This window comes from Helianthus annuus, chromosome 16 (genome assembly GCF_002127325.2).
Source record: "Helianthus annuus cultivar XRQ/B chromosome 16, HanXRQr2.0-SUNRISE, whole genome shotgun sequence".
NCBI lineage: Eukaryota > Viridiplantae > Streptophyta > Magnoliopsida > Asterales > Asteraceae > Helianthus > Helianthus annuus.
In genome coordinates, this window is record NC_035448.2 from 176650651 (window position 1) to 176665883 (window position 15233).

Below are 15233 nucleotides of genomic sequence, written 5' to 3' on the forward strand. Positions count from 1 at the left end.
TTATAACAAATTTTGATAGAAATATGTGTTTAACTACCAGAACAATTAGAATTTTAAAGTACCCTAAGTTTTATTTATAAATTTATATATATACTGAATAAGACTTCTAGACTTGTAAAGGCACTAAAATTTTAGTCTAAATTGCTAAACATATAAAATCTGTTCCATACTATATGCAATTAATCAGATAATAAAGCACATAATCACAAAATAGCAATTTAATAAAATTTAAGTATTTTCTAAATACTTAATAGGCTTAAATCAGTGGCTTGATCAGTGGCTCTGATACCACCTTTTTCCTGTCACGGCCCCCCGACCCGGTTTGACCCGTTTCGGGAGCCGCGGGACAGAAAATCCCGTGGTATTTATTTTTATAGCGGAAGTCTTAACAGGATCGTGTTAAACTTGAAAATTTTGCCCGAGTATTATTTATTTACATTTAGGATAAACCCCGTAAATATCATAATTTCATTATTTTACAAACATGTTTATTTATTTTATTTGAGCCACCACTTCAAGCTTGATAGTGCTCCGTAGCACGTGTACTTAATTCAGTAGGTCACCTGAAACATGTTGTAAAAAGGTTTTGTCAGCGGAGAAATGCTGAGTGAATCATTCATTTTGATAAAAATGACACATAGTTATAAATTACAGCATAAGAGCGATTACTATGGCAGTATCTTAATTAATATCTGGTCTTGTCACCCGTGTGACGATGGTCATACCACTATTGGGTCCAGTCACCCAATTAGTGACGTTTTGTCACTGTTAGGTCTTATTAGCCTAACCCATGTCAGGGCTTATTGCCTAACGGTGAGAAATTAGTAATGTGCACAATACCCCACTAACCAGCGGTTAAGATAACCACGACTTAATCCCTGTAATTATAACACTTTGAAAATAATTTGAGGTATTGTAATACTTACTCACAAACTGTGAGAAAACAATTTAAAAAGAAGAATGAATCACATTACAGATTTATCGGGCAAGGTATAAGCCTACTGATTAGCCTTGATTTAACCTAATTTAATAATAATGCACACACACAATAGGTTAGTAACTAATTCAGCAGTTACGTCAATTCACGAGATCAAACCCTCACAACGATTAATCAGTGCAATACTTAATAATTCAATCGGATTCACAACGAATAACAGAGCATAGTCCGAATTCGAACAGCACTCTAATATTCAAGTCGAAATCACGACGAATAATCAAAGTACAAGCTCAATTGAGCAGCACCTGGACTATCGTTGGATAGTTATAATCGATCGGACGTTGAATCGTAATAGCGATCGAGTTATACCCTGATTGTGGCAGCACTTCGTGAATCGTGTGTGTTTTTGTAGTAAATAGTGTATAACTTCGTCTACGAAGTGAATTTCTTCGTCGAATTAACACCAAAATGCAAGTGCCAGATCCCTCTATTTATACCCAAAATTTGACCCTGTCGCGTAGCGCGAGGGGTATCACTATAGGCGTCGCGCTACGCGAGTGGTAACCTATGTTACGCGAAATTTGTCCCTGTCGCGTAGCGCGAGGGGTACCCCCATGGGCGTCGCGCTACGCGAGTGGTAATCTATTTTCTATAGGTAGCTTCGTGTCTAAGTAGCTTAGCTGAGTTGATAAAATTGTGAAATTCAAAACGGTCAGCAAGTTATTTAGATAATCGTAACTAAGGTTTTGCCCCCCCTGAGTTTTAGGGGCCCTGATCCTGATTCTGATTGTTCTGGAAATTTTAGGGTTTGCGTAGAATCACTTGGGTGTCTCAATTAGGGTTTTCTTAATAGCTAATTACCATCCTAATTATGGATTTTAGTGACAGTTGTTACAGTTGACGTGGCACTTTCTGGTTGGTTATGTGTAAGAGGGGGGACTCACCTATTAAGTGAGCACCCCTTACACCCTTAAATCAAACCGTTTGACCTGTTAAAACAAATATAGTAAATACTAATATAATTTTTTGGATTGCACCAAATGACCAAAATACAATCCCATTACTTAAAACATAATATAATAGATACAAGTAATCATTTAAAGATTAACTTATAGTTCATTGACCAATTCATCATTTGTCTATTTTCCTTTACTTAAGGCTTATATACCACTCAAACAAAATATTCTTAGTTTGCACCAAAATACAATCTCATTACTTAAGGCTTATATACCTTTCAAACACTATTTTCCTTAAAAAAATTCATTTGACTTGTTATATCCTATTTTTGGTTTTTAAGCTCCCATGTCATAATATTTTTATTGAAGATTACAATCTCATTTTCCCCGAAACTCAATTGTAGGTCTAAACATTCGATATATTACTGAAATTCAATACCCAATTTCCACCGATAAATTAAGTCTTGAAGAATGGCGACTTCTAACAATTTCTAAACATGCATGGTGATGTTTCCAGACTATTAATCATCAATATAAGTTTCGATGTATGAAAAAATTAAAATCGCCAATAACCTACATTTGAGCTTCTCAACTTAGAATTGACGAAATAGATGGAAATCATGCTTACCAGTTGAACGTTCTGTCACTCTATTTGCCAGTGTGGACCATGTTGTAATGAACGACCGTCTAACCTTTGGTATAACCGAGTCTCCAATGGGGAGGTGCGATGAGCAGTGGCGGACCCATGATTTTTTTTACAATGGGATCCATTTTTTTCGGTGTTCAAAATTTTCGAGCCAGTCTTCGTTCGGGTCAGAGAGAAGTTTGAATTAGATTTAAAAAGAAAACTATACAAGGATTGAACCTATGATCTTTTGTTGGTAGAGATAGGAGTTTACCACTAGACCAACTTTCATTTTCCTTTTATAATGTCCACCAAACTGTATTTATAGGGTCCTTATAAAATTTAATATACCAGATCTACTATTTTTTTTTAAAACATTGAGGTCCGGGGACCCGGACCCGCTCTATGTGGGTCCGTCCATGACGATGAGTCGATGTAGATAATTTTCCGTTAAAAAAATTGAACTTGTCTTTAAAAAATGGAAATCATGCTTACCTTTACCAAAGGTATGATGATGGCTCAAATCATTAACGACGATGATTCAAGTGATACAGAATAATTTTTAGTCTTCAATTTTAAGTGAACTAGTTCCCTCACCCTCTCACTCCTTCCCTTGTTACCGATCGCACATCACCACCCCATAAACACTTGGACTTTGTTTTTTCTCCCGAAGAGAATGAACACTAACGATGTTAGTTGCTTTCATCACCCATAAGTTCAAATATTATGACATTGGACCCAAAGTCACAATATCAAAACTTTTAAAATATATACGTATTTCATCAATAACATATATTGAGATTTGGAATGTTACGACTTTAACTCTAATAAAAATATGAGTATATTGTGTAATAATAATAAGTAAAATACGTTTTAAAAAAAAGTTAATATATTTTCTAATTTTACACTATTGCCTATCATTAGATTCGAACCCTCAACATCATCTTACACACCATGATATCGCTAAACCAAATACCCTTTTTATATTTATAAATCGTAACTTAAATGGTTATCAAGACGACATTATTTTAACTTTAAAAAATCAAAATCATAATTATACACACAAAAAAATTGATACTTTAGCTTGAATTTCCACACACCCCTCTATTAAATTGCTTTGGTATATTCACATCAAGTCACTAAGACCATGTGTAGTGGAAGGGGAAAATAATGCCCCCAAGTGTGGGCATTTTACGCCACGTGGCGGTCCAGTCAGCAAAGGGGCATTATTGGGCGTTTTAGAAAAATGGGTGTAGTGGGGATGGGGCATTATTGGGCATTATTGGGGCATTAAATAAAAAAAAAGAAAAAAAAAAGAAAAAATCTTATTGGATAGTACAAGGGAGATGAAATCTGATTGGACAAAGGCAAAGGGTGTTGGGCGTGGTTTATAAAACGCCAAATGGGCTTTTTTTGATTTTTTGCTTAAAAAAACGCCCCATGTAATGGTACATGGGCGTTTTCAAGCGTTTTTTTTGAATTTTTTTTAAAAAAAACGCCCCACTACACAGGGTCTAAGCAAAGGCAGGAATACTAAGATGCACTTACTTTTATTTTAAACAAACAAAGCACATTTTCTTATCAGGAAAGTGTAATTGATGTTCATCGAATCATATCAAGTGACATTTTTTTTGGTATGGTTTTACTATCCTAAAAATTTTATATGCTCTAAACTCTTTTTCATTCATCACATTTTTATTCGCTAGATTTTTTGGTATGGTTTTCAACAAAACCTAACAAAATAGAAAAGGTAAAGTGAGTTTTCATTGAAATAATTTGATGGATGATTCTTAATACTGTTGTCAAATCACTTCATAAAAACAAATCAATTTCTACAATTGATGGTTATCACTCACAGGATCACCAAATAGTACTTGTTTTTAGCTCAACCGTACGCTATTATGTCTATTTATTCCTTTTAATTTCCAACCCCTTTCTTTATTTTTCTAGCAACATCATAATAGAAAATTCGTATCGATACGCCGTGGGTACAATAAGTAAAACTCAACCCTAAAGATAAGATCGAAGATAGGATTGGCACGATAAAACGGTGGTCAAAGTTCGACTTAAATGCATATAACGTCACGAGACATTTTACGATGAGAAAATGATATATCATCTTAACAATTTACCAAAATTCATCTTAGTTGACAATTAGCTTGGTTATGAGCACGTTTAGGCTAACATATACGTATCATTTTCCTTTTAAGAAACACTGACATATCAATAAAATATCTAATGTCTGATTTGATTTATTGCCGAACCCTTAGACATCAAGTAACTTGGATTGCAATCATACTATACTTAACCATAACACCATTTTTACAAAACCTTCTGTAATAAACTAACCACCCCTTCCCCACCAATAACATTAATCCAACACTTACTTTACCACAAAGGTGTGAACGTTCGGTTCGGTTATTGGCAATAACCATAACCGTAATCGAAGTTATCGGTTAGTTCGGTTAATTTGTCGGTTTTCGGATCGGTTCGGTTAATATCCAAATCATACAATGGCTTAACTCTTGCTTCGAAATACATGTAATGCAAGTATAAATACATGATACAGATATATAAATACATGAAATGGATGTATAAATAAATAAAATGCAGGTGTAAATACATGAAATAGAGGTATAAATATGTTCGGCCCTTAGGGTGGGCATGGAGGACCACCGGCCAGGGCCCGATACTTCGAAGGGTAAGTTATTTAAAAAATATCCGATATGTAAATGTAAAAATAAATAAATTAATAGGGTATACTCATACAAACACCAACATTGGCCCACTTCCAAAACTATTTTTATGGTTTAGATTAGTTATTGCCCATTGTTATTAGGTTTAAACCTTTAATGAGCCAAATACTCAATTTCGTTAAGGGCTAAGAGCACGTTTTTTCGAGCTCGAATAAGGTACATGAATTCTCAGGCCGGCCCTGGGTATAAATAAATGAAATGTGGGTATAAATACATAAAATAAAAGTATAAACCATGAAATACAGTGAAAGTATAAAATCTAGAATTATATGAAAATATAAATAGTTCGATTCACCTTATATTACACAAGCCTTCTTGCCATATGTAGCAGGTACCAAGCTTCACTCCTTCAGTTTAATGGTTTGGTTAACCGGTGGTAAAAAATAACTGATTTTTATTAATTCAATTTTGATTCCCTTTTATCGGTTTTTTAATTTTGATTTCGATTAACTATTCGATTATTACACCCAGTTTTACCATCAATAGGGCTGACATATCGTATATACCTTTACACAATAATACACGATACACGAAATCCCATACACGAACACGACACGATAAGATTTCGTGTCCAGTTTTCTATACACGAGATATTTTTAAACAGGTATACACGATAATTACCTGTTAATACCTGTTTATGAATGTTTCAATAATTACATATCTAGAAACCTGTTGGTGAAACAAAAGTTGTCAAAAGTTCACAATAGGCTTAAATAATGTATAAACACATAATCTGTAACAAGTTTGAAACAAAATCTATAAATGACAAATCACAAAAGGTTTAAATAATTCATAACATCCACTCAAAACAATGTAAGTTCATTGGAATGAGAAGGGGAAGTGTTATGGGAACTAGAAAGATAAATGATAAAATCAGGTTTTCAAATCACATGGTCACACTAAAGTATGTTTTTTATTATATTTAAATTGTTAACATGTATTAACAGGTATTAAACAGGTAAACAAGTATTTTACATGTTCAGACACAAAAATTAACATGTGTTTTCGTGTCTACGTGTTTAGTATCTGTTACCCGCTAAGGGCATACATAATACCTGTTAACTTCATGTAGTTTTGTGTCGTGTATTCGTGTACGTGTCCCGTTTAGAGACTAAAATTACCGGCCGTAACCATTAACAAATATCTAGTTACAAAATAATTGACCAAAAGGTCGAAAAGCATATAAACATATATGTGTTCAAACAAATAATGAAAATGGAAACCAAAAGATAAAAGGGTGTGAAGACAAAAACACTCTTCCCCACTTTCTCAAAACCATTATCAATCACCACTCATCTTCTTCATCACTCACTCCAGTTCAAGTTTCAACCAAATTCTTGTTGAACTTGAGCTCTTTCAATTTTCAAACCATGTATGAACCTCACAACCACCACCACCACCACCACAGATCCAAACGCGGCCGTACAAATCTAGCATCATGCATCGTCGCCACAATCTTCCTCATAATAATCGCTATCGCCGTCGTCGTCGTCTACTTCCTCCTCTTCAAACCTAAAAACCCTAAGATCGCCGTCGATTCCGTACAGTTCCCAACCTTCTCCGTCTCTAACGGCACCGTCAACTTCACCTTCTTCCAGTTCGTCTCCGTCACAAACCCTAACCGCGACGCCTTCACTCACTACGACAGTTCTCTCCAGCTCGCCTACTCTAACTCACCGGTCGGTTTCATCTTCATCCCCGCCGGAAAAATCGACGGCGGCCATACGCAGCACATGTCGGCCAAGTTCGCAGTCCAGTCGTTTCCGATTCCGGCGAGGCCGCCACCAGTCACGGCGGCGGAGACGGTGGGGAATGGTGGTGGAGCGGAGTTTGGGATGGGTGGAGAGACGATGGAGATTGAGACGAGGATGAAGCTGGTAGGTAGGGTTAGGGTTTTGAAGATATTTACTCATAGAGTTGAGAGTGGTGTGAATTGTGGTGTGGTGATTGAGGTGAAAAGTGGATCTGTGTTAGGGCTTCATTGTTAGTTAGTTGATGTGTTTTTGTTGATGAATTATGTTTTGGTTTCGGTTTGAATTGGAATTGAAAACTTAATTGTATATAGTGATTGGAACTGGAACTGGAACTGATTGTTGTTTTGGATTAAGAATATGGTTTTAGTTTCTACTTAAATTGAACCGGAAATTGTTTATTTCGTAGATCTCTGCATTGATGACTTGTAATATTTTTGAAGATGTTGGTTTAAGAATTCAGATTGCAGGGCATGAAGATGAGAACTAAATCAAAGTTAGATCTTCAGATCTTGTAACACTGCAAATCCCAAATACTTTCTTATGTTGTCTCCATTGTTGGATTCAGTAATTTTTTTCCGGTGAGTTTCTATAAAAGTTTTCGCTAAAAATATATAGGCTTTCGCTAAATTTTTTTTACAGGTTTTCAGTAAAAGTTTCAAACCGAGTAGGTTTTTTGAGTACCCAGTAATTCATGCTAGATTTGCCTCTGCCTTAAACGTTAGTAATGCATTTGGACTTGATGGAAGTGTTGTAAGAATCAGTAGGCGCTAGTCGATCGGTAAGGTATCGACTAGCGATTAATCGGATTGGAATTTTTATATGCAATTAGCAGACATGTTTTAACCCCCGTTGACCCATTTTTTTAAGTAACCGGAGGGAATTTATAAGGTTTGGTCAAAATTTTACCGGAATCTGGCTGGATTAGGACCACAATTGACTGCCTAGTGATTAATCGGTCACTAATCGAAGCCTAGGCGGGATTTTTACAACCATGCTTAATGGTAGTGGATGAGAGAAATTTAACATTCAAGTGTGTTCGAGTAAGAGTAGTACTAGTATGAATGGCCTATTAGAAGTCTTACTAGGTCAATCCAAATTAACTCCGTGAGCTCTTTGTCGCCAAATAAGATAATATTAGTGATATGAGAGAGCAGATTTTCAGATTTTTTTATTCGAGTTCAATTAGTTTATGCCATTCTAGTCAAAATTAAACTATTTCAGGAATAGTTGTTCTTTTTTTTTTTATTATACAAGTATTAACAACATTTTAGGAATCGTTGATGGGTCTCTTTCTTGGTCGGGTGTCCTCGTGAAAAGCAACAACTTGAATTTCAAAAGTAATCTTCAAATTACCATCAAGATTTCTTGATTTGGAAACCTTATACACATAGAAAAGAAAATAATTGACTGATATAACAATAAACACATTCACAAATACTTTGATTCATCAGAAATTTTGATATTAAACTACCCTGAATGTTGGGGTTGATGTTTTGTTACATTGGTTATTATTGAGACAATAACTTTTTTGTTGTTGCAAGTTGTAACCCACAAAACTTGTATATTTTAGAATATTCTGGGTTTGTAAGACAAATGAATACAACCATAAAGTTCGTGTCTGAATTGGGGTGAACGAATGTTAGAAACATCTTTGGCATCCATGTCACGTGATGTCAATTATTATTTAAGGAGCCTTTTAGGCTAGGAATGTTCATGGATGGATTTGATTTTTATATATGAAGATTGTTTTGTGTTGTATAGGCTTAGTATCTATTTGACTACGTAAAATCAAACCGATCTACACAGGCACGTTAAATGAACCGATCTAATATTAGACGGTTACCCATGGATCGTATCAGTGACTTTTACTCGCCTGACTCATCACCTCCTAACGTTGTTCATCGAAGGGACTAAAATCGTATGAAACTGGTAAAATTTGGGGCATCTAATGTAATTACTAACTAGTGAAGTTAAGGGACAACTTGAAAGTTTTTACATTCGGAATGGACTAAAGTCTAAAAATGTTTGATGAAAATGTGGTGATCACAAGATGATCTATAACCAACACCTCAAAGGGAACAACTCAAAACTATAAATAAAGTGAATCAAAGTCATATCAAACCAACACCTTAAAGGGAACATAGATATAAATTTCAAGTAAATTGGAGTAATACATCAATATAAAAAATACAAAAAATATTATATCAAACATAATAAAGGTATCAAGTCATGTAGTATGCATAGCCGTTCAAAAAAAATGTAGTGGTGTGCATAGACATGTTCAGCCATGTCTAATAGCCTAATTCAAGATATTCTAAGCATTTTTATCCCTAAGACTGGAGGGTACGGGGAGCTTCATCCCCAAGGGGATGAGCCGTCACGTCACCGCCACGTAAGCGGGGTTTGAAGGGGATGGACCTAGGTGGGTGGGGGATGAACCCCTTTATATATATATGTATGTATGTGTAGCTGTGTGTGTGAGGAGAGAGGAAAATGGCCCGTCGAACCCGGCTTGTGGAGGATGGAGACGACGCACCGGGGCTATGGGGGGGGCGGTGTTCCGGGGCGGCGCCGGGCCTCGCCGTGCCCTTGCCGTGCCCCATACCCTCTAGTCTAATGTATATCGATATATCATATTCTTACAATTTTGACATGGAATAGTAATTCTTGTCCAATCTAGTAACTTTTATTTTGACAAGTCACGACTTTTTGCTATAAAATACTACAATCTTTAGCCAAGAAAATCACACGTTATGAAACTTGAATATCCATTAAACTATACATGAGAATACATTCAAGTGCATTTTCTAAAGAAAAGAAGAGAGTCAAAGTATATATTGAAAAATGACCTCGTCTAAAACTTTTAAAAAAGTAATAACGATTATCAATATGATAAAACAAATATGTAACATAACATTGAGATCTTTTCAAATAACCGAACATTAGTAATTGGTATTGAGAAGTCTGGTAGTTGGTTACATGAGTTTTGAAGAAGCCTAATAGGATCTAAGCAAACGCTTTATGAGAATTGAACTCTGAACATTTGTGACTGGAGAGTGATTCTGCATAACATACTACTGTTTGCCTCGGCACGGGAATTGAGTGCTTCTTGTTATCACCTACCGCGTGAGAATTGAATACGTATTTGAATGCATAGAATAATCAAGTATGTTTGATTGAGAGTTGTGAAAGGGTCATCATCATCATCATACTCAGTAAATCCTAACAATAGCAAAACTAAGGTAGGGTCTGTGAGGAGGGTAAGATGTAGACAACCTTACCTCTACCCTATAGGGATAGAGAGATTGTTTCCAGTGAAACCCCCGGCTCGATAGCAGTTTGCATCAAGCCTTGGACATAAGCACATAACACTCAACAATTGGGACAAAAGATAAATGGCCTTAATTAATCTCATGTCGTTATAAGACACATAAAACTCACAACTCAACAAAGAGTTGTGAAAGGGTAAATGGACTTAATTTATCTTATGTCGTCACCTCACCTGTAGATATAGTAGGTATTGTTGCATGTCGTTGTCAAAAAGTAGCGGGCCCCAAAATGGCATAACCATATTGCTAGTGATAGTCGGGTGTGTGATATGACATGCCCGCTGACCGATAGACTCGGTGTGTAGCTATTCTTCTATATGTCATTTCCTAGTTTTCACTTCATTCAAATCAAGTTAAACATGATGTTTAGCATTGTTCACCCTAGCTGTTTAATCTAAAGGCCCCAAGGTCTCACCCACTTTTGAATCAACAATACAAAATCATAATAGAAACAAAATTATTTTGATTCTTTTACATATAAACATAGGTCTAAATTAAAGTCAACAAATCTAAAATCTGTAAAGCTTAAACTTGATAAGAGAACTAGAACTAGCTTAGAATAATTTAGGCTATAAAATAAGGATTGTGAGATTTGAAATTGATGTTTTGTTATTCAATCTTCACTCCTAGATTAACTACCCACATAAATGTTAATTTTTATTATTTTGATGATTTATATTCTTAACATACCCTCAAAAGTTAAATGTGTGTTTCGATCCAAGCTAAACATTGCTTGCAAAGTTCCACCTTTCATTGCTATTGCTATCAATATCTAATATCAATAATGTTAAAAGAAAACAAGAAATAAAAAAAAATATGTAAGGGCACATGGGTTTTGATAGTTTTGTTTATAATTCTTGTTTTCTTGTTTGTTTGTTTTTTTTTACCAAACAAGTTCCCTTTTTTTTTTTTCTAGATAGGACTTATGAAACCATTTGGTTGGCTGAGGGACACCAGGTCTAAAAATGAATAATAGTTTTTCGATCTTTTTTCATTTAATTAATTACTGGATCTTACAAATAATAATTTTTAAACAATCTATCTATATATGATAAAATTGAAATTGAATGAATAGTAATGTGATTTATTATTTGTTTTTTAAATTAAAATTAGAATAGAATGAATAGTAACATCATTAAGAGATGAGCAAATGGTATCGAGTATAGGTACCGGTCTTAAATTTACCAAACCGGTGTATTTTCGTTACCGGTTCTGCACAGGTATTCATCGGTTTTTACCATCAAATACCGGTATCGTACCAGTACCGATCGGTACCGAACCGTACCATACTAGGTATATTCGGTACCGGTACCCACTTTTGGGGATTTCGGTAACGGTATTTTCGGTACCGGTTGGTACCGAGCTCATCAAATCCTGTAGCAACGCAGCAATGCAAGTAATCTGGTCTCAGATTTACCAAACCGGTGTATTTTCGGTACCGGTTCTGCACAGGTATTCACCGGTTTTTACCCTCAAATACCGATGGCGTACCAGTACCGACCGGTACCGAACCGTACCATACTAGGTATATTCGGTACCCGTACCCACTTTTGGGGATTTCGGTAATGGTATTTTCGGTACCGGTTGGTGGTACCGAGCTCATCAAATCCTGTAGCAACGCAGCAATGCAAGCAATTGCACCATTTAGATTATTTTTCATACACAGAGTAAGTAAACTGTATTTTGTTTGAATGAGGTTCTATAGATATACAACAACTTATTTTGCTTTCTTTTTTGTCTTTTCTGTAATGAATGACTTGTAGCATGTAAAATTAACTTGGATATTTAGAATATTGATAAGTAAATCGTGTCAAATCCTGTACACGAACCGGTATCATATCGGTACCAAATTTACTATACCAAATCATTTTGGTTACCAATTTGGTACCCACATTTTGGCGTTTTCAGAATCGTTACTTTCGGTTCGACACCGGTCTAGCACCATATCTGTATTTATTGATTTTTACCTTCAAATACCATACAGTATTGTACCGAGCATTTTCGGTGCCGGTACCTAATTTCGATGATTTTCCGGATCGGTACTTTCGTTGCCGTTACCGGTACCGAGCTCATCCATATTTTAACGTGTTAGCACCGTAATAACTGAACTGAAAACAACCAAATTTCCAACGTGTAGGACGTGTGGGTCCTATTATTATATATTAGGTTATTTAAAATCGTTTTTTATGACGGACTGACGGAGTGATTATCCTTACCACGTCATTTTATTTATGTTTTGATATTCGGTATCTGTTTGCCGTTACTGACACGCCTTTTGTAGTCATTGGGTCCCGCCGCAACGCGCGGGCGGAAAATAACTAGTTAACAGTCAGACACAACTTCAACTATCACTAGCCATTATTAATGGTTGAATACACTATTTTCTCTGGTTGTATGTAGGGATGAGCTCGGTAACGGTTCTAGTACCGAAAGTACCGATATCAAATATGCCGGTACCGAAAATCTTCAAAATTGGGTACTTGTATCAAAGCGAAAGTACGGGTACTGAAATCGCTAAAAAGTGGGTAACGGATCGGTATAAAAAATAATTCGGTAAGAGAAATTCGTTACTGATCTGATACCAGTTTGATACAGATACCCTAATCGTATGAGAGAACAAATAAGGTGGCATTACTCTTATTAATAATTTTTAATTACATAAATAACATAAGTTATGAATACGACAAAAAGTTTGGAAGTCAAAGTATGTCTATAAGCATCGTGATCACGAGCTTGTAGTTTTTTTTAATGAGAAAAACACACAATCTCATAACAAAGGGATATTTTTTTTAATATGCCTCAGGGAAGGGGACGGCCATAGTGTTTAGTTGGCACTGAGAGGGAGAGAGAGTCTTAACTGAGTTAAGTTGCATATTATATTAGCTACTTAAATTCAACACCTAAGTGAGTTCGAGTCAAGTCTGAGCCAAAGAGAGCTCCTTTGGAATACGAGTTTCACATCCAAGTTTCACTTAAACTTGATAGTCAAAATTAACATTTTATTTTGTAGGGCTGATAAGCAAGCCGAGTAAATTTGAGCTCGACTCTTTTAACCATTGTTGTAAAAATCGTGACTAGTTGGCGATTAATCGCTACTTGGCGACTATTCGACGATTAATCGCCACTCGGTCAATAACTGAGTAATTTTTCATTAATCAGCCCATTAATCGCTAGTCGGCTCTAGTCGGACCTAATCGGCCAGCCAAAAATCGGTGACTCTGTCCAGATTCCGGCCAAAAAAAACTGTATTTTCCTGCCAAAAGCTCTAAATTCCGTCAGTTTCCAACTAAACCATGTGAATTCCAACAACTAATCCTGTATGCTTAAAAATTGAGTTGACTTAGAGTTAAAACCTACCTAGTTAAAATATTTACTTGTAAAAATGTGTATATGTATACATAAAATTGAAAATTACATATAAAAAACCCGATCGGATTAATCACGATTAATCCCGAGCAATCCCGAGTAGTCGCTAGTCCCCACCTCACCGACCGACTAGCGACTAGCGAGTTCTCCAATATTGCATTTAACCCACAAGAGTTTGAGCTCAAAACGTTTCAAATCGTTTTATCTAAAGCTAAGACTCCGTTTGTGGGTTGTTTTTCAAACACAAGCTCAGTTTGGTCTCGTTTATTACTTATTAATTGTTTTATTAGTTTATATATATAGGCTAAGAGTTGGCTATAAAGTCCAGATTTTCTAAAAAGTCATAAAACACACCCAAAACCCACAAATAACAAAATGAATATTAGTAAAACATCATGTAAGTGGGTGTAAAATGACAAAATTACCCTCGCAGGTGGCGAGCGGCCTATTTTTCTTGACTTTTGTTCCTTTTTCAGCACTCGTTCTCCTGATCTCATTCCGATACTCGGTTCCTTCGTATTTAGGCTCGTATTTCGACCTTTTCAGCAACTATTATCACCCGAGACCTGGTAAACACAAACGGATCAGCAGTATCACATTCTAACTAAAAACCGAATAAAACTAACTAAAATTATTCAAATTGTACACGATAAATGGATGTATTTTGCAATAAATCATAAGGGTAACTTAGTCTTTTCACATGGTTATAACTGAGAAAACTAACCCTCATCCATGTTAGAGACAATCGGAGAACGAGTATGCAAAAGTTTGGGACTATAGCTGTAGTTTTAAAAATGTGGAGACTATAGGTGAAATTTCAGCAAAGCACAGGAACTATCCGGACATTTTTCTCTTAAGTACATATATACATAATACATCAAATATTAATTCTCCTATATATTGAAAACTAAACCAAATGAATAGTAACCTACAAATACAATAAAATATTATATTCAGTTTTATTTATAGTTTTGTTATCTTATATTATAATAATTGTTATCTCCTTTATTTTTTAATTCTGATAAGTTTGGTGTTAACTAGTAGTTGTATTGAAAATACGGGTTCGTTATCGGTACATGAAGGTAAAAACCATCACCAGCCTGGTACATAAAACGCCAAAAGTCGGTACTAGATTGAGTTTGATAATCTTTTAGTTTGAGAAATTTGGTACTGCTACCCAGTACCATTTGCTCATCCCTGATCACGGGTACCGTACGGAAACCAACGGTATCGTACAACTTTTTTTTAGTTTCAGGGGTAGGGATGAGCTCGGTGCCAACTGATACCGAATCAGTATTGGTACCGAAAATACCGGTTACGGTATCGGTATATGAAGGTAAAAACCGGTAGCGAACCGTTACTAGGAACGCCAGACGTCAGTACCTAACTGGTACTTAGGATCTTTCGGTTCAGGAAATTCGGCACCGGTACCCATTACTATTTGCTCGTCTCTGACTACGGGCTTCTACGGAACAACATAATTACCATACAACTTTTTTAGTTGATTTTC

General features: G+C 35.7%; 1 protein-coding gene across 1 annotated transcript; it reads left to right on the forward strand.

Moving 5' to 3' along the window:
* Positions 1-6482: 6482 nt before the first annotated feature.
* LOC110917925 lies at positions 6483-7426 on the forward strand. Its single transcript, XM_022162356.2, has one exon. The coding sequence runs from the start codon at positions 6645-6647 to the stop codon at positions 7260-7262; it is 618 nt and encodes a 205-aa protein (XP_022018048.1). The 5' UTR covers positions 6483-6644; the 3' UTR covers positions 7263-7426.
* The last annotated feature ends 7807 nt before the right edge of the window (positions 7427-15233 follow it).